Source organism: Squalius cephalus (assembly GCF_949319135.1).
Source record: "Squalius cephalus genome assembly, chromosome: 5".
In the NCBI taxonomy this organism is placed as follows: domain Eukaryota; kingdom Metazoa; phylum Chordata; class Actinopteri; order Cypriniformes; family Leuciscidae; genus Squalius; species Squalius cephalus.
Window position 1 is genome coordinate 12,374,570 of NC_137126.1, and position 25,115 is coordinate 12,399,684.

The window sequence follows — 25,115 nt, forward strand, 5'->3', positions numbered from 1 at the left end:
GGAACAAATTACTACATAGGATTAAATAAAGTTACATATTTTTTTACTTTTTATTCATTTATCAGAGAAATGAAAGAGAAAAAAAAATACCTGTATTTCTTCTTTCCAACAAAAGCAACTATTTCTAATCATCCAAGTAGCATGGACTGTTATTTAACTGAACAGGATTTATACTGCATCCAGTTCACCGGTTGACTATATTCCATGCTGACCTAAAGTATATGTAAGTGATGTATATGTATACCTTAAGTAAGTGATGTTACAGGGAAAAAGGAGCTATTAGTATGTCTGGTCCATTTTATAAGGGCTTGAAGATAATTAAATGTCTACAGCTCAAAAATATGTGTAGACATTTAATTCTCAAGCCCAAACAAAAAGAGCCAGACCTACGATCTGATGATGTTTACAAGTAGGCTAATAACAACATTGCATTTAAGCACTGGTTAGTCAAGATGTTTGGACATCTATACTATTCCTTTTTCCTATTTTAATTAAATGAAATGTTGTTAAATATTGTAGCCTCATGCACATACAAGAGCTGGTCTATGAGAACAAACAGCACAATGATTCATTTCTATGAGCTGATTCTCACAGTGCTCAATCAGTTTATGGATATTAAAGTTGCTCTATTATTAAGTTGGTCACGTTTGTAAAATAAAAGCAGACCGATGACAAATACGTATCTATTTATACACTATATTTCCAGCAAAAGTGACCATGCCCCTAAAATGTCCTCAAAAATGCAGTTAGCATCCTAACAATATCCCAGATTTTAACACCATGAAATATCCTGCCATCTTCACGGTCACGTAAATCTAAAATCTCAAATCTCATATGAAGACAATCAACATGTTATATTATGTTATTACATACGAAATAGGTATAGTTTAAATATGTGTACTATACATTTATATTATATAAATATGTATTATGATAATTAATATATAGTGCATATTAAATATTCAGTTATATAAAAATAGTGGAGTTATTGGTATGCAAGTCAGTTTGATCACTGCCACTCCATACATAGACATGTAATATTATTATCTATGAAAATATTTCTTGAAACAAATATATGCTATTATAATATAATAATTTATATTGTATAGTTTAAATAGTTTGGCTTCCGCAGCTGAGATATGAGATATAATAATAATACCATCCATTGTTATTATGAATAATGCTTTATAAGCCAGTGAGGTCGACTATGGCTTTAATAAAAATGGTGTCATCTCTCAGATATGAGCTCTTGCCTGCCAGCTTGGCGAGGGGGCAGAAGAGAGGACAACCGCTGGCAATGTTCATCTCACTGATGGGTCTCTGGAAGGATGTGGAGCTCACGTCAGGCCTAAAGGCATCAATGATGTGCTCTCTGTTGTTCTGGTCCAAGAGCATTAATGTCACCTGGAAGGAAAAAAGAATTACAACCAATGTAATGCCAAGCTTATGTTCTAAAGGTCATATCGGACATCAGGTGACAGAATACATGTACCAACCCTTAGATAAAATAGTTATTACAACCACCACATTCATTCTCAACCATTTAACATTTAATAGTCAATTATTCATTAGATGTAATATTCTAACTACATGTATTCTACAGTTTATATATATTGAATATTACAACAGAACAACCTCAACATTCAGTCCATGCAATAAGTGATTAATCCAAACATGAGTGGTGTTGTGATGCTTTAGTTGGTAGAACAACCCTAAATAAAAAAGTAAAAGTAAAGAGTAAATGAACACCGGAAAGAGGAGTGAAAGCGTATCGGCTCATTTACCTTCTGGCTGAAGGGCCACTTCAGCAGTGCATCGTATTTGCCCCTCATGACCACAAAGAACAGGGAGAGGTGAGTGCCCCGACCTGTGCCGTCACCGTTCAGGTACAGTCTCAGACACATCTTATACCCATATTTACTGGAGTAGAATGCTGAAGAACAGAAGAAAGGTGCTGAACAGCAGGGTCAGAAATTAACTCAGGCAAAAACATCACCCAAAGGTGACTAAAATGCTTCACAAAAATCAGCTCCAAAAACAGTGAATACTTGAATGTGAATACACAAATGTGAAACAGCTACTCAGCTTGAGAATTTTTTTTCATTTATAGATTTAACTGAACTATGACATAAAATGCTGTTTTTACACAGACACATGTGTTATCAATTTTAATCGGTTGATGGAAAGGCATTTAAAAATGCATTCTAAAAATAACCTTCACATTAGCTTAAAAAAAATTCCAGTCAGGACATTTGCTAAGTGCCACAATGCTCTCAAGTTCCAGACGAGTTCTGCTTACAATTTACTATTTACGAAATGCAAAGTAGGATTAAAATTTATTGAACCAAGAACATTCTAGGACACAAGTTCAATCAGCAGCATTTGTGACAATGTTGAATACCACAGAAAATAATGTATAGTTATACTGTTATATAGATTATTATCCTATAATCACCCCTTGGTATCATGACAAACTGTATAGCATGTACACCCAGTAACTTTCGTACGTTGTCCCCACATACCAAAAAGGGAGGAGACATAACTTCCTTATATGGAGCTGAGCAGAGCATATCAAAGCTATGAGATTGATATTTCTGCCTTTAAATCCTCTGCACGCTGGTATGGTTTACGTCCACTGTAAGCGTCTCATGGTAACTCTGATTTTTGCTTCAAATTTAAAAACAAACCAAAGGGTGAGTGGAAATAATTTTCTGTTCTTAAATCGACAACATGCAGCAAACACTGTTGATTGAGCTTAACCTGTACTGAACCTTGAATCTGATCTTAACCTTACCAGGTGAGAACATGGCAGGTGCTCGTCCTCCCACTGCGTCTTGTCTGCGACGAGAGAAGTCTGCTATTTTCCAGATGAACACTCCGTCGTATGTGCAGAACTGCAGCTCCCGCAAAGACTGATCGGATTCTGCTAACTGCAGATCTCGCATGGTTAAAGTCCGTTCCAGCTGTCGCACCTTCAAGAGTCACCAAACAGAAGAAAAACAGGGTTATGGAACTGACAAACAGTCTGTCTTAGATGTAAAGTTGGCGACACTGGTACATTGTCTTTGGTTCATTGTCGCCTATTGTTATATGGTTATTGTTAATGGAGTAGTTCTGTCATTAAATTAAAATAAAAACGATTAACTCTTAAGCAGCAATGGTGGAGCTGTAGTAAAACGATGATATACTGACATTTGATGGATAAGTAAAAACTTGTCTATTGTGTCTTCCTTAGACTTTCACTTTGGTATTGTACATGTTTTTTGGTTCATTGGTGTCTATAGTTCTGGTAATTGTTAAAAGAGTACTGTAGTACTCTGTAATAGTTCTGTCATTAAAGGAAAGATTACAATTTTTGGTTGAACTACTCTTAACGCAAAACTGATTAATTAGCAGAAAGTCCAGGATGGTTCCCACTTCATATCCCATGTGAATTAAGGATCATGGCAGAGACAGCGGAGGCTCTTCTGCTGGGGGAGGAAAACCTGTTTCACAAGTAACAGTCGACAGAAACAAATCTTGCTAACAACTGTTTCATAGTGAAGGCTTCCACTGGCAATCAAACACGTGAACTTTTAAAATAATAATACAAACGGACTATTAAGCTCCAAAAAAAAAAAGAGAAAAATCAGGATAGTTTACCTAAAAATAAAAACATTGTCATTTATTTACAGTCCATGTTGTCCCAAACTTGCATGACTTTTTTTCTTCTATAGAACATGTCACGCCCAAACGTAACGCACCAGCACTATCAGAATTTTTTTTGCAAAATTCACTTACACAAACGTATCATATGGTTGCAGAAGTTTGACCACTTAATGTATAATGCTTTTTGTTCTTTTTGGAAACTGATAACATCTGTCCCCCATTCACTATCATTACATGGAAAAGTAGAGTTCTTTAAAATTTCTTCTTTCGTGTTCCACGGAAGAAGAAAAAAATCATACAGGTTTGTAACGACATGAGGATGAGTCAATTTTGTGCAAACTATCCTTTGAAGTAAAATGTTCCACCCGTCTGTTATAAAACAAGATTGATCAATACGTCATTATTTGGTTACCTGCAAGGTGAGAGCCTCGCATCACCTTCGGACACATAGCAGAGCATCAAAACCATCTCTGCTGTCCGAAAGAAAAAAAAAAATCCTATAAATCCAACTTAGCGTGCGTTTTTTTCTCTTTTTTTCAGAACTATTTAAGTATATAATTCCTGCAAGGTCTGTATAGTACCTTGTTTGACAAGTTCTCGATCTTTTCCTGGTCTAGCCGATGTTGCCGGGACAGCGCCTCCAGGGTGAGGGCCGAGCGCTCCACCTCTCTGTTCAACACACAAACTATGTTCTCCAAAGCTGTGACTTTCTGCTGCACACCAGGAGCACCTCCTCTTCCTGCATTATGGGCGGCAGCATCAGCCCCCGCCAGAGGTGCATCTTCAGGTCCGCGATACAATCCCAGCCCAGAATCTTCCTGCCACTCCACAGCCCCCTCAGCTCGCAGGCGCACAGAGGACAGCACAGCCAGCATGAGACGCAAATGCTCCATCACACTGGTCTGCTCATGCTCCTGCTGCTTACCGTTGTCAACCTAAAAACATTCATATATTATTAAAAAAAGGTTACAATAAAGCAAAAGGTGGTGTCATTTCTTTGATGTTAAAACACTTCATTTATGTTGAAAAATGTCATATGGTTATCAAAGAGAAAGAAAGGGTTAAAAATATAATTAAGGCAAGACACCACAGGTGAACAGGGTCAATTTACCACTATGATAAGATAAGATACCACTATGCTTCCCCAGTTAATTAATCACAGTACATTAGGACATTACATTTTGTATGACAAGGTTTCTAAAATGGTATGTTTAAATGTCCAAGTGAGTCATTTTCTAATTAAAATGTTTATTAATTTCCAAAAAGTGGAGATTTCTGTCTCACTACATGAGAAAAAAAGGCTTTTACTGTAACTGAAATCTACGGATGCAAATAGATCAACTGTAAAAGAGTCAACACTGAAATGTGTATTTTTGATGTTTTCTTTCCATCAGTTTGTAAGATGTTGTTATAGGAGGAGAATAGTACAAAATCTAAAAGTTGACCAGTGCTTGAAAAAAACATGGTTGGTTTTGCCAGTAGTGTCTTGCCTTAGAAAAAGGGTTAACGACAACGCATCCTAAAAATTAGCTCTGCCACCACACCATCCACTCCAACAACGGTGATCGCAAGGTCACAGTCCACAGATTGATGCATAATGAAAAGAAAATTTCAGTTTTCATGTATGAAAGGGAGTCACCCTTTCAACATCCCCATCAGATGATAAATGATTATCTACTGCAGTTGACTCCCTTTAATAGCGCATTTCCAATATGCAATAGTTTAAGTAAATGTCTGATATTAGTTTTGGCAGAATTATATTATTAATGAGCTGTCAGATCCACAGGTTGAAGTGGCAGTATAACTGGTGGCAAGTCAGAAGAGGAACACTCTGGTCCAGAGACGAGTAGGTTGTCATATTAAATGTCATTCCAATCACTGCGATTTCAGGAGACAGAACTTGCATAAGCCAAATCAAATTTAACAAGTTTAAGTTTACTTTTTATTTTATTTTTGTTTTGACATTTCCAATATTAGCAGATCAGATTCACTGGATTAATAAGCAATTGATATTAAAATGTAAAACGTTAAGCAAATGTTAAGATGAAATCTAATAAAGTCAGCATGAGCTAAATACTATTCACTACAGCATTAGGGCTGTCCGAACCAGGCACCGCGGCAAACGGACCAGGAGGGGCAGCCCTGGGGCGGATGCTTGGGACAGCCCTGGTGACATCATTACTATTTATCTTCACCCCCACCCTCCCCAACTTGTTCAGGCACCACTGAACTTCAACAAAAATACTTTTTAGCTCCATTTCCTGAATTGAAGCTGCCTGAGCTCATTAAATGTGCTTATACTTCTACTTATTCTGCAGTTTCCCCACCTCTTCCACTGGACACACCCTTGACTCTATTCCCAGAGCACAATATCTGTGATGAGCACAGGCACTACCCACTGCACCAATACTGTGACCACCCTCTTGATGACCTAACTGACCGACTTTCATTTTAGATTGCTATGTTTCTACTGCAGCTCTCCATTTGTGCCAGTTTATTCTCTGACCAGTAGAGGGCACGTTCTTAAAAAGAGGTGCACTGGGGAAATCCTTTGACTTTCCTTGAAGACTTCAGAGGTAGGCAACACTTCATTTTAACTTACTAACTGTGATCTCAACAGTAGAGAGAAGAGGTGTGAATTTATGATATTACATCCGTTACCGTCTGAAATGCATTTCCCCCAATGATTCACCAACTTTACATGTTCACTGATTACAGTACTGCATATATTTCTTAACCGAGAGTTTGGGACTTTTCTAACCCACACTTCAAACTATTTACATAGTTTGGTTTTATTTTAAAGTCATGTGGAAAAAATGCAAACTGAGAGACAAAATAGATCCCACTGGTCTGACTAAGTCAGACAAAATAATCTAAAGGCTTTTGAAAGTTATGACACATTTCAGAATGACTAAAGGCCCGTTCACATTAAGATGGTAACTATAACAATAAAGATATCTGTAGTTTTAAAAATCGCTCTAAATGTAAAAGAATAGCAGAATGACGATAACGGCACTGAGAAACAATATCGTTGGAATCATTTTCACACTTTTTTTTCTAGCTGATGAAAGAAAAAAACATTGACAGCCATTTAGAATCCATCCTACTTTAAAGAGATTTAGCATTCAACCCCCTTAACTGTCACCGCCCTGCTAGCAGGACGCTTGGTGCTCTTTTTTATTTATTGCCTCTTTTTTTCTATCACATATTTTAGTAATCATCATAAATTAGGCATCATTTGAAAGCTTAAACACTCTTAATTCATCCTGCGAAAACCGTTTTGAAATTGGACATTGCGTTACCATTGAGGAAATGAGACTTTACATTCTTTTAGCGGGCTCCTCCCTAATAAAATTAGTGGGCGGTTTCGTGTTTCATATTACAAAAAAAACTATTTTATAATCAAAACTTTTTTTAATCTTGACAAAACACATATCTCCGGAAAGGTCTGAGACTCAAGGCTCCATATTTGATGAAAGGAATGTATTAATTTTTTACAAGAGAATGCATCCAAAAAATTCAATGGAATGTGGGTGTCACCCGGTGTCTATTTTTGGTATTACACCAAACAAATCTCATTGGAACTTACATTTTTGTGATATCAACTTCAAATTTGGAACACAACTTGGTTAAGCATATGACTTTGATTTTATAGCAAAACATTTTTAGTAAAATATATTTTTTATATTAAATATAAAATATAAAATGTTAAGAAGTACAGTACATTTGCTTTGCAGTAAACTTAAACTTCTATAACTTTTTTACACTTTTATGTTTTTGAAGTGAACAGACCTTAAGAAAGACAAATAAAATACTTTTTATTGGCTGAAAGACTAAATTCTCAACATGCTAATTAACTTATCAACTCAAATATGCTTGGCACTTTTTCCTAATCTGCAAGCAGGCAGTAGATCTGCTGCAAACAACAATTTACACAGAGCCTCAAACTTTTTAGAACTCCAATTTGAAGCCGATTTTCAATGGAGCTGTCAAAGTACTTCCTAATACAGTGTATATTAGGAAGTACAGTGTGTGACAGCCACACTGAAAACTAGCTACAGTTCAAGTTCTAAAAAGTTTGAGACTGTGTGTTACTCTAGTGAAAACACCATAGTGAATCAATCAATGCAAACTTGCATGAAGCTATATGACACAAAACAAAACTTGATGGTTCAGCTATGAAGATAAAAAGCAATGTGGGTTTTAAGTGGTCGGATGTGCTGTTCAGAAAAAAAGCATGTAATCATTTTTAAAATCCGCCCTTTAAGGTTTTTCGGAAGAAGCTCAAAACATGTCCACCCTTTCTATTCAGAATTGACTCAATGTCTATTCTGATCCAAAATGCTTTCATGAGAAACAAATACACACCACTGCCCTGCAGCCAATCTCACTGAACTGGCACGCCGACTTTGACTTTGCACAAGATTTGGTGTGCTCTTGAAACTGCAAAAAAAAAGAAAAGAAAATGTCAGAGAAAAAAAAAAAAAGTATTTTATGAATGAAAATAATTCCTCTATTAAAACTGACAAACATAGCAGATTTGTATTTTATGATGATTTTAGTACAATTTATGACAGCACGTTACTAGCAGTTGTGTGCGAATGAAACAACAAACATAGGCCAATATACTTATGAATAACATTCATACTGATAAATACCACAATTAAAGCAGAAATAATGTCTGGCTGAGAACAGAGACCAACCTTCTCTCTGGGGATTTTCTTTTTACCACAGTCTTTGCATTGCATGGGGAATTTCTGACATATTTCATCATGGGCCTGAGACAGAAAAGAGTAGTGTAGGAGGGGGAATCAGTAAAGATGATTTAACAACTATTTCACCTGACCTTTCTGCTATGTTGCTCAACCGCTATGCATAACCTATGCATATAATTTTTAAGCTACTTTCATATATGAAAGAGATCAGCGGCTTTCAAGCTTCAATAATAAATAATAAAAAGTACCATAAAAGTAGTCTATATAACTTGCATGATAACTGTGTGAGGAACATAAAGAAAGCTGCTATTCATTGACATGTTTGTACTTTTCTCTCTAAAAATGCCAGTCACTGGTTGCCAGTAACTTTTATAATATGGAAATTAAGCTAGAATATTCTGGCAGAGGTGAAAGTAAATCATGAGAGAAAATTATCAATTTTGGTTCAACTACCCATTCCATCATGAATTCAGCCACATTGGTGTGTAATGCAATTACCCTTTACCGTGGCAATTTATTATTGCAACACATTGAGTCTGTTGGCACATCAAACATTAAAAGTACAGAATGTACACAAACCACAGACCAATCAACAATAAACTTGAGAACAGACCACTTCTAGGGCTAAGGGCTCTTACCTTAATTTCCTTAAAGTTGAATGTGACCTTGCAGTATTTGCAGTTCAGGGTTCTGGCCTCGCATTCCCGCTCATTGTGGCGGTCTTTCTCGCTAAGCAAGATGACTGCTTGGCATGCTTCACATTTTACACGTTCAAAGTCACAACGACCTTCGTGTTGACCCTAGTGAAGGAAAGAATTATCTGTAAATTTCTAGCAGGAATGTTGAAAGGAAAAATATCATAGTTAGCTTACTATGTATGACTGCCAACTCTTGAATTGTCTTTCATGTGCCCCATTTTCAATTATCTTGAGACTGTTAACAGCTTTGTATAGCTGCAGTTCATTCAATTTATTCCCATGTTATTTGTATGCATTTCCTGTTTTCAAGTTAGTAAATGGTCACAAGACATCACTGGTTGAAAGTACATACTGACCTTGTGATTAGAAGAAGACAGAACAATTGTGTCTGCATTACCCCAAAAAATTCCTGTTAATTTACACAATTTCATAAATCCCTTAGATGTGCTTAAAGGGATAATTCATAAAAAAATTTTTTTAAAAATCTGTCCGTCTGTTCCTTGCGCGCACACACACACACAACCACATATAAATATATATATATATATATATATATGTGTGACCCTGGATCACAAAACCAGTCTTTTGTTGCACGGGTATATTTGTGGCAATAGCCAACAAAACATTGTATGGGTCAAAATTATAGATTTTTCTTTTATGCCAAAAATCATTAGGATATTAAGTAAAGATCATGTTCCATGAAGATATTTTGTAAATTTCCCACCTTAAATATATAAAACATTTATTTTTGTGAATGGATGCAGCACTATCGCCAATAGAAATGGACAACTTTAAAGGCGATTTTCTCAATATTTCGATTTTTCTGTACCCTCAGTTTCCAGATTTTCAAATAGTTGTATCTCGGCCAAATATTGTCCTATCCTAACAATAAATATATATTTATTTATTTATTTTTACACAAATTTCTGGTTTGGAACAACATGAGGTATATAACAAACATGTATATAACATAACAAATCGATGTTAAAATCATGTTTTTGGAAATTGTGAACTAACATGAACAAACAATGAACAGTTTTTTTTTTTAATTAACTAACGTTAACAAAGATTAACAAATACAGAAACAAATTAATTGCTCATGGTTAGTTCATGTAAGTTGATACATTAGTTAATGTAAACAAATTAAACCTTATTGTAAAGTGTTAACGTTTGTGCTTCACTACCTCTTCATACTATTAGTTTCCATTCTCGGTGTCTAGATCAAAGGTCAAACAATTGTAAAGCAGCAGTGTTGTGCAATTGCCTATTCATGAAACATGATATATAATAACTCTAGAGTTACTCAGAAAGGGTGTGGTAAATGCCATGGAAGTTATATCTGTTACTCAGAGGAGTAAGAAGATTAGCTTCAAGCTTGTTTGGTTAGACACACCCACTTTTTTTTTCTCTTCAAATTTCAAAAGTTGCATTTCAAGCAAGCACATGTTTTGTTAGATGCAAACTGTGCAATCAAGCTCATGTGAAATGCTGCTCGAAACATTTTACTTCCATAATGTGACGTATTTCTAGGTGAAATATCACAGATCAAAGACCACAGTTTCAAAGATGAATAGACAACATTGTAGCTTTCGGCAGTCTGTAAAAATATACCTCATATTTCTCGTCAAATCTAGTTGTACAGTCAATCGCAAAGCTCTTTCCCATTGTGGATGTGTCATTGTGTGTCTTTCGCGGTAATCACGCTGAAAACAAACACTGCCCTGTCTTTTTGCCACTTAGTGGGCGTAACCGCAGTGACTGAATTTAATGAATTTAGCAGCATGTCAACATGAATTTAATACATTTTAAGGAAGTAAAATTTGATCCCATTTACTTTCTAAATGGATGTTCCTGATCTTATTGTGAGCAATTTATCAGTGCAGATTATTCAAAAGAAAATAAATTGTGTCCTGACTCCTGATCCAATTAATTCCCACTAGATAAAAACCAATGGGTTGCTAATGACAATTTATGTTGACTTTACTGTCCAAAAGTACCCTCAAATTAATTCTGGAACAACTGACCTGGGATATCTATTGCAAAAAACTTTTAGGGGAATTTCTTGCTTTATCTCTTTAGTCACCATGTCTCCCACACAGATGAATCAACACTGATTCAGAGAGTGAGTTATGGCTTCAGAACAGCTTTAGTCAAGGCTAAGGTTACTTAGTCACTAAATAAGTCAAAACGGAAGAATGCAGTCAGACTTGGTTTTTTACTTCCATTTAGCTGGTAAAAGCATAAGACAAAGTTAAACTAGTTTCAGGTTTTAAAAAATAAGAAAGTCAGAATGGAAACTTGGCAAGCATTTTTGTTAGCAATCAAAATCTGTTATATTCACAGGCTATAAATAAATTATTTCTCTCATCTTATGCAATTAAATAAAATTATAACACTAGCATATCCACCAGCTGTCAAATACCTTAAACTATTCAGTAGACCTGTTTAAAAAAATTATTTGATGAAAATGAACATTTTGAAATGATTTACAACATACCACAAAACTCTTAAATTATATATAAATAAATAAATTATAATTGCACAAAATGGCAATGAGAGTTATTATGGTTTTAGCATTATAAAAATACAAAAACTACACTGCCCAAAATAATGAGCTTTTACAAACAACTTGCTTTTCATACGGTAATGCTGGTACTTTCCAGCTAGCTCTGGGACTTTCCGAACAACCCCCATCCTTCCTGCTGATGATGAACTCTGTGAGCAGTCATTATTCTTTTTTTAAAGTGTCAAAGTCACTACAAGACTTTCTATTTGAAAGTCAAGTCAAGTCCCCTTTATTTATTTAGCTCTTTAAACAATACATATTGTTTCAAGTCGTCGGGCCAGTTCTCCTCTGGCCAACAAACGAACACGTGTCATTATGATTCAGGCTGAATCACAGGTTAGAATTCAGATTGGCATCGGAATACAGTATTCAGATCAGGTTATTTGCTTAACGGCTGGGTTTGGTTTGAAATATGTGCAAAGTCACTGTGAGGCAGCCTATCATGGTAGTTTGCATTTAGAAATGAAGAACATTCTATATGACAACAAGCTAGATGAACTATGTTCTTACCTCATAGTCTTTCAGTGTACCAGACCAACAACAACCATCATTTGGGCATTTAGCAGGCAAGCTATCAATTTCTCTCCGTGCTGCATTGTCAGGAAATGCCTAGGGGAAGTAAAAGACCATGGATTTTTTCATTAATGAATACCTTTTGAAATTCTATTCCTGTACATGTCATTATGGAGTTTTTTTTTTCTCCACTGTGTAATTCTACAGTACCTTTGCAGTGTACATTTGGCAAGAACAGGAATGTATACACTGCATAGGAGTTACCAGGAATTTAAAAACAATGTTAGATTTCCAAGAGGTATCATTTAAGAAACATAGCTTACCACTGTAATATTGAGCATAGACATCGCCTCTTCAAATATACCCTCAGTACGACAGGCTTCGCAGGGTATGGGCCCTGAGCTAATGAAGAGGAAAGATTTTACTTTAACAGTGCAGGAGAGGAGACCATGGGGAAAAAGGCAATCAAACAATAAGCAGACTTTAAACACCACAATTTTGGGAAACCATTAATACGCAGGCTTTTCTTTCCTCAGGCCATTTATGAAACAAGAAGAAAGAAGTGCTTTGATAATGGTAAAACTGAAGTGAAAGCAGCATGTGTGCAGAAATACATACAAGTAAAGTATTTGTGAAGAAGGGTAAGTATGTTGCAAGAAATGTTGGAAAGCATTCAAGAAAGTTTACCCATATTCTCTTTTTATTAGTGTTGCACAATATACCGGTACTAGAAAGGTATTGTGATACCCTGCTTTTAAAAATGGTATGGCTTCTCATTTTACTAGTACTGGTACTTTAAGAATGGCAGCGTTTTAATAAGAGCCGTATTTCCTGAGCTGCATTGACGTGCAACAACAGGGCAGTGTGAGTCCAGCGCTTTGCTTCCACTCTCTGCAGACGCACTGGCCATGCCAAACTTTATATATCTGCACAGCACAGGACTGCTTAAAGTTATGGACATGTGAGAGTGATTAAGAAACATGCATGAATGAGAAAATAAAGCGTGGTACATTCTTGATGTTATTAAGTTATTAAGCGGAATAAGCCTCGAAAAATAACTAAATTAAGTACTCACACTACACCCGAAGTGTACAGAACACGATAACAAAGTAAAGCGCTTCCAGGTTTTACATCTAAACGCCGGCTCACCATTGACCAGCTCCTGCATCAGCATCATACGCATGTGTCGTGGTGCTCACATGAACAGCGTCGGCCAATAATTAGCCGGCATTCTGGCGTAGAACCCGGAAGCGCTGTACTGTGTTTACTACACAAATAGCATAGGAGATCTGACACAGAAGAAAAGAAATTGTTGAATAAAGTCGTTATTTTAAGTTGCTTCATAACATTACATTTGAACCACTGTTGTCACATGGACTATTTAAACGATGTCTTTACTACCTTCGTAGTTGTACCTGGGCCTTGAAAGTTGCAATTACATTGCTGTCTATGGGGGATCAAAAAGCTTTCGGATTTAATCAAAAATATTTTTATTTGTGGTCTGAAGAGGAACACGGTCTTACGGGTTTGGAACGACATGAGGGTGAGTAATTAATGGCAGAATTTTCATTTTTGGAACTAACCCTTTAAACAGATAATCGAAATGTGTGTCATAGGATCCGGGCATTAGGTCTGGCGGTGGCATGTGATTTCTTTGGGTTTTTTTAGGGGATAAAATGCTCAAAAAGCAGGGCAGGTACACACTGTGTCAAGCGAGAGACTTCATTTTTATAAAATAAATTAATAAATAAAATAATGAATCATAAGGTTAACGTTGGTCATTTATCATTCAGTTCATTTTCCTGTTGTTTTAGGTTTTTTTAGGTTGCGGTATCAGTTCAGTAGTAGTATCGACATATTTTAGTCAGGTATCGTATCTAAGTCATAATTTTGGTATTGTGACAACACTACTTTTTTGGCCACATCCTATGGGTGCGTTTCCCATAAAACGACATAATTCACTGCTTAACTACCATAGTATTATGCATTGTTGAAGAAATCAACAAGCTTTTGAAAGCTGTTTTGAAACTGTATTGTCGCAAATTTGTACTAACTTCTTTAAATTAATCCGTTTCAAATCAAATTAATGCTGATTTTTATATAGATTACGGACATGGCACCTGAGGACTAATTCTCATTTTTCTCAGTTATTTTATTTTATTTACAGATACAATAATAGGCTCCTTGTTACCTATAGTGCACATACTCACATGCGCACACTTCACAATCAGTGCTTTAAATCTCTTGACAGTTGACAAAATAAAAGACATATGTTCGAAATGAACGATATACTGTAGATTGTACTGAATGTGAGCTTGCTTATTTTGCTCAAGATAAGGATTTATTAAGCATTTAAGAAACTGCTTCTAACCACTGGTAAAGAGCTGTCATTCCAACCACACAACTTTGCTGTTTGCATATGTTCGTTGGAACTATGGTTTCGGGAAACACTGACTCGTTGAACTATGCTGATAACGACCATAGTTGGCTAACAATGCTTTTGGGAAACGCAGCCCTGGCTGACATATTATAAAAGGCTTCAAAGGATGCTGTATACAAACTGACATTTATCTGAGTAAAGGAAGGGTAAGCAGATGTATCTGGCTATATTCCAACATTTCTTGCAACTGAAAATGAAACAACATTTAAAGTTTTGAAAAACATCTCTTGAAATTTAAAGACTTCTAAAATATGTTAAATCGTTGATATTTGTTATTCAATTGAACAAGGCATGTAACCAAACAAACAAACAAAAATCAGGAATGCTATTTGTGAACAAAAACCAATCGAAAGGGGGCATATTATAAGTTCAGTTCAGCATGGAGGTCTTTCCCGGCTGCTTTTTGCTATTTCTTGTGTTTCTTTGTTGATCTGTAGATATTTTAATAATGGTGAAAGACTCTTTAGAATGAAAGTCACCACCAACTGGTGTAATCATGTAACTTACAGAAAGTCACAGAATAATTCAGCGAAGAAACCTAAAGTTTTTAGTGTCACTGGGATGAAACGAAATTCCCACTCCAACGAACACAAAATTTGTTCACAAAAATTGGAAGAGCTGGTGAAAACAGAGATTTTCTTAGAAGGCTTGTACCGAGCTGCCTATGCACAAACCAGCATTGTTCTTTGAAACCACAATCACCAGCACACAGACCTCGGACAAGCTCCTGCCCCAAACATTTCACTTGCATCCTGGCTTGAATGGAGACAACAGATTTTTCACGGCGCTTCCATTCACCAGGGTTCCTCATCTATACCTTAACTGCATATTCTCACGGCGCATGAGATCATGTGTGAGAAACCTGTAGCCATCAGACATTAGCCTAATGATAACCATTTTTGGGGTCTTCCCAATATTATGAAAAATACTATTGTATTTGAAGGATAGAATTTGTTAAGAAATAGAAAATGGTAAGATATGCACGTTTTATTTTGTAAAATGTTTTGTCAGACAATTATTTACATTACAAAAAAATAAGGAATATCTGTTTCCAATAAAAATATATAAACCATCCTAAAATATATGTTTACCTTATAGGCAAAATTGCATAAATTTGATTTGCTTAAAGCAATTAAAAATAGCCTACTATTTTGGAAAAGACTGAGAATAACTCTTCTCTGAAAACTTTCTCTGAAATGTATTTCATCAAATATTTATTTATTTATTCTAAAACAAGGCAAGGATACTGAATGATTTTTAGTAATGTAATGTGATGGCACCAGTCCTTATTTCATATTTTCCTAATGTCTTGTACTGTTAAACGTGGATGAGAATATGCAAATGGAAAATAATATGCAGATGACATTATGCATAGTAAAAAGAGGTGTTGTAAGCTCCATATATGGTTATTTCGGGGAGGAGATGGGGTGGAGATGAATGTATAGAGGTCGACCGATATGTTTTTTTCTCTGGCCGATATTTAGAACCGATATATGATGCCGATTTTTTTTTTGCCCGATATGTTTGCCCGATTTTCCCTTTTTTTCCCCCTTCATCTCATAAAATCTAACCATTAATAAGAAGTAATACAGAAATTGCTTAAATTAAACATTTATTGAACAACACAAGCCTCTCCAATCCGTGCACTTCTATAAAATAAAATTTAAAATTATGTATACGTTAAATATTAAATACACATAACAGGTCATCAAAAATCTAGACTGTCAAATAAACTTTTAGATGAAAAAAAACAAAAAACGTTTTAGTGCACAAAAACATAAATAAAATAAATAATATAAGAATAAGTTATAAGGAATAACTTACTTGTAGGTTTAAAATTCTACATATGGCACATTTATTGTTCAACAAAAAATATTTTAGCAATTTGTTTGAATTATTGCGCTACTATTCTATAGTGCTTAGACTGTTTTTCGCGCATGTGTGAGGCGGCGCTCGTTTATAGAAATCTGTTGAGTTTAGCGGAGACTCACTCCTGACAGCAAAATGGAAATATTTGCACGAGTTTCTAACATTTACAGATAAAGAATATACCTGTGAAATGTAAGTTATGCACTGAGCAAAGCACTACATCTCAAACACATTAAACAACACAAGTATCTATCTATCAGTCAGCACACGTCATACCCCTCTATTGTAAGTTCCTTTGGATAAAAGCATCTGCTAAATGCATAAATTTAAAAAATCTACATTTTAAATACTCAACAGCCCCTTCTCACCAAACTCACAAAAGCAGGTGGTTTTGGCAAAATTACTACATCCTTCCTTGCTCGCAAAGCAGTGGGGATGTGGATTACAGGAACTCTGTGCAAGCTCTGCCGAGAAACCCTGAATGCAACTGGTGAGCCAAGACAGGAACCACTAAATATTTATTCTGATTTGTTTCAACAGGTTATGACCAGGAGTTCCTTTAAAGCAGTGGGGGGACGATTGGTGGAAAAAAATAAACTGCTGGACAATGCAGTCCTACTGTACGTTTACTAGTGATATAACACAAAATATAGAACATTTATTCACAAGACCAACCCGCTAATAATCCACAAGAAAATGATTAACGTAAACTATAACTGACTGTCATAAAACTTTGAACAGCGGGCACTGACGTCACTGCCATTACAACATAGGCTAAGGTGCCTCACGTGATCCAAGTTAGCCGTTACACTTTCTCCAATGGTAAGAGATACAGACCCTCTCATTTCCTTATAGTAAGACAATCTCTGGTACTTCTCATTTCTGTCCTGAATATGTCCCCTATCGATAACACTCAATTCAGGTTTTCAGTCTCTACTAATGAGCTGTCAGTAATGATGTGGAAGTTATACAAAATGTGTGGTGGTTGGGTAATGCATCGGGTGATGACTGAGGATGGGTGTGACAGGGACCTCATGTTCTTACATGTGTTGTTAAGTATCAAGAAAAGCTTTTTTTGGCATGCTTTTCAAACAGCAAATTTAATTCACAGTCATGGACAATTAATTCAACCACTTTTGAATTTATTTAAAAATTTTTGCTATGGTTGTAATTTTAGTATGAATGCTACAAAGTGCGTAATAAAATACCCATTCATTAATAAATAACTATAAACACAGCATTAGTTATCTAGTATTATAGTATCTAGGGCTGTCATGATTACTCGATTAAATTCGAGTGCTCAGTTTAAAAAAAGTCCTTGATTGAAATTTACCATGTACGTGATGCTTTAATATATACATGCATGCATGTTACGCATTTCTTCCAGCGGCTCAGAGCGGCTCCGTTCAAAGTAAATGCTGCACCTCATGAACTCCGTCTCTGCATGTGCTGTTTGTTTGTGTTTACAATAATGTGCATTTGGGAAAGCATATGAAGTCTGACGCGCTTTGCGTTTATTGCAAAGTGTTGCACTTTTATCATTTACATGCCTGGAGCTCGTCTCGACAGCTCGGTTAACAAACTCCATCTCTGCATATGTTATGAGTTTGGGTTGCTTATAACGTTCATCTAGGAACCCAATGTGTGCAATTTCACCAACATAGGAGAATACATCAATATGTTTCTAAATCTGCAAATTGTTGTTCATCGCGATTTCAAAATAAAAGTTTAAACCCTCGCTCTGAGTTTGCATGTTTTGATGTCCACATGTTATTGTTCAAGAAATGACAGTGGCTATACCATTTCTATCATAAAGAGTTTAACAAATATTAAATATTAAGTAGACATTTGAATAAATGTTGATAGGCCAATATTAAATGAGGATTTGATCATGCTGTAAAGTGTAACAACAACAATCACCAGGCCGTTGGCGCCCTCTGCAGGCATTTGTTATTAAAAGTCATGTAAATAATTTGATTGTTTATATTATGTTTTTTGAAAGTGTTGTTCAATAAAACCTTATGATTACTTGCTTTTGATACTTTATTTTACAAATTATTATTGCCTGCTTGTTATTACATATAATTTAAGTCATTTTAAAGGCTATTGTTCACTTAGGTATATTTTTATTAACACAAAAAAGTATTTGATTACTTGATTTATCATCAAAATAATCAACCAATTACTCGATTACCAAAATAGTCGTTAGAGACAGCCCTAGTTGTATCATATAAATACTTGTCCTAATAGGATAACAACTAAACGTTGACAATAATTAATGTAGCCAAATGACTGACACCAAGGTAAAGCTCACCAAAGACATATCCACAGAGGTAGTATATCCAGATGCAAGGAGAACCCTTTGGGTTAAGAGGCAAAAGAGTGGATGAACATCAAGCAAAAGGAGGGATTTTTTCCATCTAGCTACAGTGCAGTGGTAGATTAAAGAGATTGGGAATGTCCATGGAGAGGGTGGCAATTAATGCAGAGCATGAGGCGGAAGGTTGCCCTGGGTACCTGGTGAGTTGTTTGAAACAGAACACACAGAAGCGATGTCCACACTGTGCTTGGAAAGGTTTCCTAAGAATCTCTTTGCATTGCTGGCATTGATATTTTGGTTCCATGGACACCGACAACACTTCTCGAGATATCCCAGGCAATGTGGAGTCCAAAGAGGATGGTAAAGATGGACGTGCCATTGCCTTCCATTTACCCACAGTGCCAGCAGTGCTTATCATCTGTGAAAATGTAGAGCACAACTTTAGAACAACAACAGAACAAAATTGTTTAAAGTCAACATGAAATTACATTTACAACACATTTTACTTCCATTATATGACATATTTAGTGAAGACCAAAATAAGAATTTACAGTTGACTGAGGAGGGCTACGCCTGATACACCTTCAGTCCCCACGTTTTCTTTTTCAGATCTACTGTTTGCTTTTGTTACCAATTGCCATACCCTTTATTACATTAACTGCTGTTAAATTAGCTTACTGCATTAACTATTAGAAAATATTAGCACGCCTACATTTTTAATGCAGTTGTAAAATGCGGTTGTTATAAAAGGTGCATTAAGCCGCAAAAGAGGCACTGTTCCCTTTCAAGTGAACTCGCTTTGCGTCGAGATTGACGCTGTGGGAACGGACTGCATGATTGTGTCGTAAAGCACTTGTGAAATCAGTCCAATGGCGTATAGGCGGGTGACGTCATGGCAGGAAGCTATAAAGCGCACCCAGACCAAACATTGTCAGCTTCTGTGTCTTCAGCAAGTGCTCTGTGTGAAACTGTCTCTGTCTACTTGTTGGCTTTCTTCTCGAGGGAAGAAAGTCAATAAAGATTCTTTGGCCAGGATCTCGGGTTTGCCGACGTAGTGCGTAGATTATTGGGCTGCATCTGTGCAATAAGAATCTAGTGGCTCGGATCTCGCGTTTGGTGAGGCAACATGTAGATTATGGGGGCGCAATATAAGCGCAGGGAACTGAGCAGATGGGAATTTCCCTTTCCATCTTTCTCTTATGATTGTGTGCAAAGTAATTGTGTGTGTTTGTAGAAAATTATTTATGGTTCTTCTTGTGTTGATTATAATATTTAATTTTGAGAAATTAAATGAAATATTTGTCTGGCTTTGAAAGTAGATATATTAAAATAATAAATTCAACCTTTCATCCAGACCAAGTTTTCTATCTGACTGAAATCTTGCTACATTTAATTTTGATGAAATTAAATGTTAATCCTTATCTGAGTTGATGTCCGTTTCTACTTGTCTGGTTGATATTTGGCTGCATTTCATTTTTGAGAAAATTAAATAATACATACTCATCTGATCTTTGAGGAATTAGATGTCTGTATTAATATACTATTCAGCCTTTCATCCAGACCATGTTTACTTGTCTGGTTGATCTTTGGCTGCATTTAATTCTGAGGAAATAAATGGTGAAATTCCTGGGGGGAAATGGATAAGGCCCCGATCACCTAACGCGTTCTTTGCAGTGAGAGGCGCCTTTTTCAATTGGTTTCCTATGGCAGTGAGCCTTCTGCACGCTGTTTATGCGCCTGCTGTGCCTCACGTTTTTGCAGTTGAAAAAAAAGCAACTCCGAGCGGAAAAAGCACCCGACGTCTTCGCGTTTTTTTCCACTGTCCAATCGAATGAATGGAGAGGCGGGCCTTCCGTTTTAGTGATGAAAGCTACAGTTGGTTGAACGGCCGGAGATTGTGATGATGGAGGATAAACTTGTGGTGCTCTCACGGGTTACCAGGAGCTTAACGACTTCACGAACCGTAACTACCACAATGTTAACAGAAAGTAAATCAAGTTAATAAAAGGCTGATTTGACGTTTACTTGACTGACAGGACATCTGTTTCAGTGGTTGCCTAGCAACATAAAAAACGCAGCGCACTGCTCGTTCTGTGTGATGGTTCAGTGCTGTGCACCTCGCGTTTTCGAACCTGCAAACGACCTAACCTGCGTTAGGTGTGATCGGGGCCTAACACCTCATTATACGGTGCCCATCTCCCTTTGGTGCCTTCAGGGGCCGTTCTGCCAACCGCAGCGGTCTCCAGTGAGTTCTAGTCTCAGTGTCTGACTCGCAGGAGGAGGGTTTTAAGAGGGGCCACCTCGGTTGTCATCATCCTGCCAGTCATCCGTTTCAGGACACTGGATTGGCTTCTCGAGCTATGCTAGAGACCAGTTTCAAGAGGCTGGTTCCTTTAGTAATCTCAGCTGTAGTTGTCTTGGGATAAGATAGATCTGAGGACCATGATTATCTCGAAAAAAGGCTTTGCGAAGAGGTCCTGGCGCCAATGGCGCCAGACCTCTGAGAGCAGTCCCCTCTGGGGGGAAGTGAAGTGGTTAACACCTCACTATACAGTGCCCATTTCCCTTCGATGCCTTCAGGAGGGCGTTCTGCCAACCCCGCCACCTTGTGTGCTTCGGGGCACAACGGTCTCCAACAAGCCCATATCTCCATGTTCGCCCGGAAAGTAACGTAGCGGCACTGGGAGGGTCTCAGAGCAATCAGTCCGGCTGTTCCCTGCCAGTTCGCCACTTCGGGGCACCGAATTGGTCGCTCGAGTAACACCTAGACCAGTCTTGAGAGACCGGTTCTCTTAATAGATTTTTTGGCAGCGTGGGAACTTATGCCAAACATATCTCCACAGAAGCAGAGCGTTTGCTCACGAGCCCCCACTAAAAGATGGGGGTCGGGCTGGCACTCTCAACCACAGCCTTCAATGAGTAAGACGGATCTGAGGACCATCATTATTTCCAAGAAGACTGTGGGGAAAAGGTAAATAAAAAAAAATAAAATAAATAAATGCTAAATTAAAATTGCGCTTCTCCAGATTTATCCAGAGTCGTGCAGCTCTACATGCATGATATTGTTATCATGGGCACTTCAAAATACTGTGCATAATTATTCATTACAAATTATTCTGCATTTTAGAATATTATTCTTATTTTAAGAATACTTTTCCCATCAACCGTTTAATATGCACAAAATGTACATTGTGGGCACACACACTGTACATGTTACCCAGGGCCTGAATTTCATTTTGGAAAATGGGGGGGACATCCCCCCTTAGGTGATTCTTATGGGGGGGAATTTTTAATTTGAGGGGGGAGTTTAGACTTTTTTAATTTTTTTTATTACATTTATCTAGCCTAAATGTATGCTTACTCATTGCATTTTTACAATGGGGTAATTTTGTTCTTAAGAATTTACACAACTCAAGGAAGCTTGAATTCAATCTTTGGATTAAATTGAAAAAAGTATCACAAATAAATACAATAGAATAAAGATACCAATAAAGAGAAATAAAGAAAAAAGTTTTTGCTTAGGTCTAAAACTAGTATTCAGAAATACTACAGAGACTGAATAAAGTAATCAAATGTAAAATAACACGGGGTAGTATTTTAGTCCTGACTAAATTAAATACATAGGCTATTAATCCCGATTCCTTAAAATGAAAGCTATGTTTTGTTGTTTTGACAAACAAATTAATGACAGACACATATGGCTACTGTCCCTTTAAAAGAGAGTGCACGGATCCTGTTTTCATTATACGGTCACGTGCGATTTATGCTTATTTAAGACATAACCGACCGACTGCGTTTACTCAACAAGACCGAAATTGACATAATTTTCTTATGTTTTTGACTGTTAAAGCGATATAATCCACGAAAATTAACTTTTGTTACCCGCGAGCTGTTTGTGAGGCGGCTTTACTCTATGTATGTGTGCAGAGAAAAAAACATCTCTCAGACAGCGCGCAAACTAGCCTAACGTTACCGAAGAGTTTAAAATCGCGTGAATGTTTAAACTGGTGAGACTTAAAAAGACGTGCAAATGGTAAACTTTAGTTACTCATGATGCAATGCTGGCCCGATTATGCAAGTGAGTGATGCAAGTGACAATTCCGTCTATCCCGACTCCAGAAACGCGAGAGTGTAGGCTATTATCGCCGCATGCAAGCGCGCTTAACGATTGCCTTGTGCAACCCATTTTGAGAGACGAGAGATGGAAGACGCAGCACCGCTGAATCACTCACGCTGTTTGTGAAATTGCGTCTCGCAGACAGTTTTAAAATGACTGATTTGATTTTATAATCTGTGTGGATTAATTTACCAATACAACCTACATGCTAAAGTGAATCAATGTCTGCGGGAATTTCCTGCATTATAAATGGGAGACCTGCGGGAATGATAAAAAATATGCGCAATACCCGCGCCGAAATTCAAGCCCTGGTTACCCTTAGATATCATTAGGAAGCATGGCGTTAGTTTTCACTGTTATGCTGATGATACTCAGCTCTATATTTCGTGCACCCTGACGAAACTTAATTAACGCAATTCCTAGCTGATATAAAAAAAAACTGGATGACTAGTAATTTCCTACTATTTAATTCTGAAAAAACAGAGATTCTAATTATTGAACCAAAAACCTCTGCACGTAATAATCTAGAATACTGTCTAACACTTGATGGGTGCTCTGTCAAGTCTTCGTCATCAGTTAGGAACCTGGATGTGCTCTTCAATCTTTCATTTGAAAGTCACGTTTCTAGTAGAGATGCACCGATTGATCGGCTGGTGACCGGAATTGGCCGATTTTCACGTGATCGGCCGTGACCGGCGACCGGCCGGTCAGTCTGACAAATGCCGATTTTATGCAGGGTCAAATGCACTCGGGCGCCGCATGATTAACATCGCGCAACATCAGCATCACATGTGCACACGGAACATGTAAAAAACCTCGTGAATTACGTCCGTTCAGACCGCAAGCGCGTATTTTTTTTCGGCGTGCATGTTAATCAATGAGTGCATTCATTCACAACGGGAGCAGGAGCAGCGCGTGAGCGTCAAGCAGGAGCGTCGCGAGCAGTGAAGCGCGTGTTTCGGCGCCGAGTCTATTTGCTGCACTGCTCACGCTCAATTAAAGGGAAAGCACACTTTTGATGGACAAAATAGCCTAAATAGGGTTTCACAAAAAAAAGTGCCCAAAATGCACAGAATTTGCGTGTTTTAACAAGAACTGGAGTAGGCTATGTCAGAAAAGAAAACGAAGACTAATATTTATAGAAAATGTACCCATTTAAACTTTTTATTATTCAGTTTGTACAAGTGATTGCAATAGGCCTGTGTGTGTGTGCTTTGAGAAATATCTTTATACTGCAAGGCTATATTTATTTTATTTTTTATTTATATATTATTTTATTGCCATTCCCTGTTTTCATACAGACGTTTAGTTGGCTAAATATATAAAAAAATTATTGTATATTGAATGTGAAAAGGAAATGGTTCTTCCATAACACTGCACTTTAGATGTGTGTGAATTACCCACACCTGGAGTAATTTATATAGTTCTATTTTATAGCGTTTATCTGTTCAAAACAATATGTATATGCAAATTGTAAAATGTTCTATTACAGAAAAGATATAAAATAAATATTTGTGTGTGCTGTAAAGTGGTTAGAAAAAAATAAATCGGAATCGGCTAAAATCGGTATCGGTGCATCTCTAGTATCTGTAAAACCGCATTCTTCTATCTTAAAAATATATCTAAATTACGACAAATACGGAACAGTTAGTTAATGCATTCATGACCTAAAGGCTAGATTATTGTAATGCTCTACTGGATGGTTGCCCTGCACGCATAATAAACAAACTAGCCTACAGCTGGTCCAAAACGCAGCAGCTAGAGTTCTTACTAGAACCAGGAAGTATATTAGCCCAGTTCTGTCAACACCGCATTGGCTCCCTATTAAACATTGTATTCAAAATGTATTTAAATATTGCTGATTACTTACAAAGCACTAAACGGTTTAGCTCCCCAGTACTTGAGCGAGCTCTTAACGCATAATAGTCCTTCACGTCTATTGCGATCTCAAAATGTTGGCCAGTTGATAATTAGGGATGTATTCGAATTTTCGAATATTCAATCTGTAATTATTATTCGATTTTTATCGAATTTTAGTACGTCGCTTTGCTGGCCATTAATGTAGTGAATCCATGATAAATCCCAAGCACTAACTCGTAGTTATAACTCAATGCATTGGGTGGCACTGTGGAGCGTGTTGATTGAATTTGATCACATAATGTCTGCCTCGCGAAGTTTGGAATTACTTAGATGAAAATTATATTACAAAATGGAAGTACTTTTAATCAA

General features: G+C 36.9%; 1 protein-coding gene across 3 annotated transcripts in view; it reads right to left on the minus strand.

Annotated features, from left to right (window-relative positions):
* The window catches only part of traf2b (Tnf receptor-associated factor 2b), a 39,659-nt gene that overhangs the window by 10,985 nt on the left and 3,559 nt on the right, over positions 1–25,115 (minus strand). For 2 of the 3 annotated variants that reach the window (XM_079870623.1, XM_079870624.1), the window contains exons 2-11: positions 18,967–19,187; positions 12,464–12,542; positions 12,138–12,236; positions 9,002–9,163; positions 8,352–8,426; positions 8,017–8,091; positions 4,230–4,583; positions 2,795–2,972; positions 1,785–1,933; positions 1,254–1,404 (exon numbers count right to left, since the gene is read on the minus strand). In XM_079870623.1, the coding sequence (XP_079726749.1) occupies positions 1,254–1,404; positions 1,785–1,933; positions 2,795–2,972; positions 4,230–4,583; positions 8,017–8,091; positions 8,352–8,426; positions 9,002–9,163; positions 12,138–12,236; positions 12,464–12,542; positions 18,967–19,187 (1,543 nt within the window). Of the gene's footprint in view, positions 1–1,253; positions 1,405–1,784; positions 1,955–2,794; positions 2,973–4,229; positions 4,584–8,016; positions 8,092–8,351; positions 8,427–9,001; positions 9,164–12,137; positions 12,237–12,463; positions 12,543–18,966; positions 19,188–25,115 lie in introns of all 3 variants that reach the window. The other variant, XM_079870622.1, reaches the window with a different exon arrangement.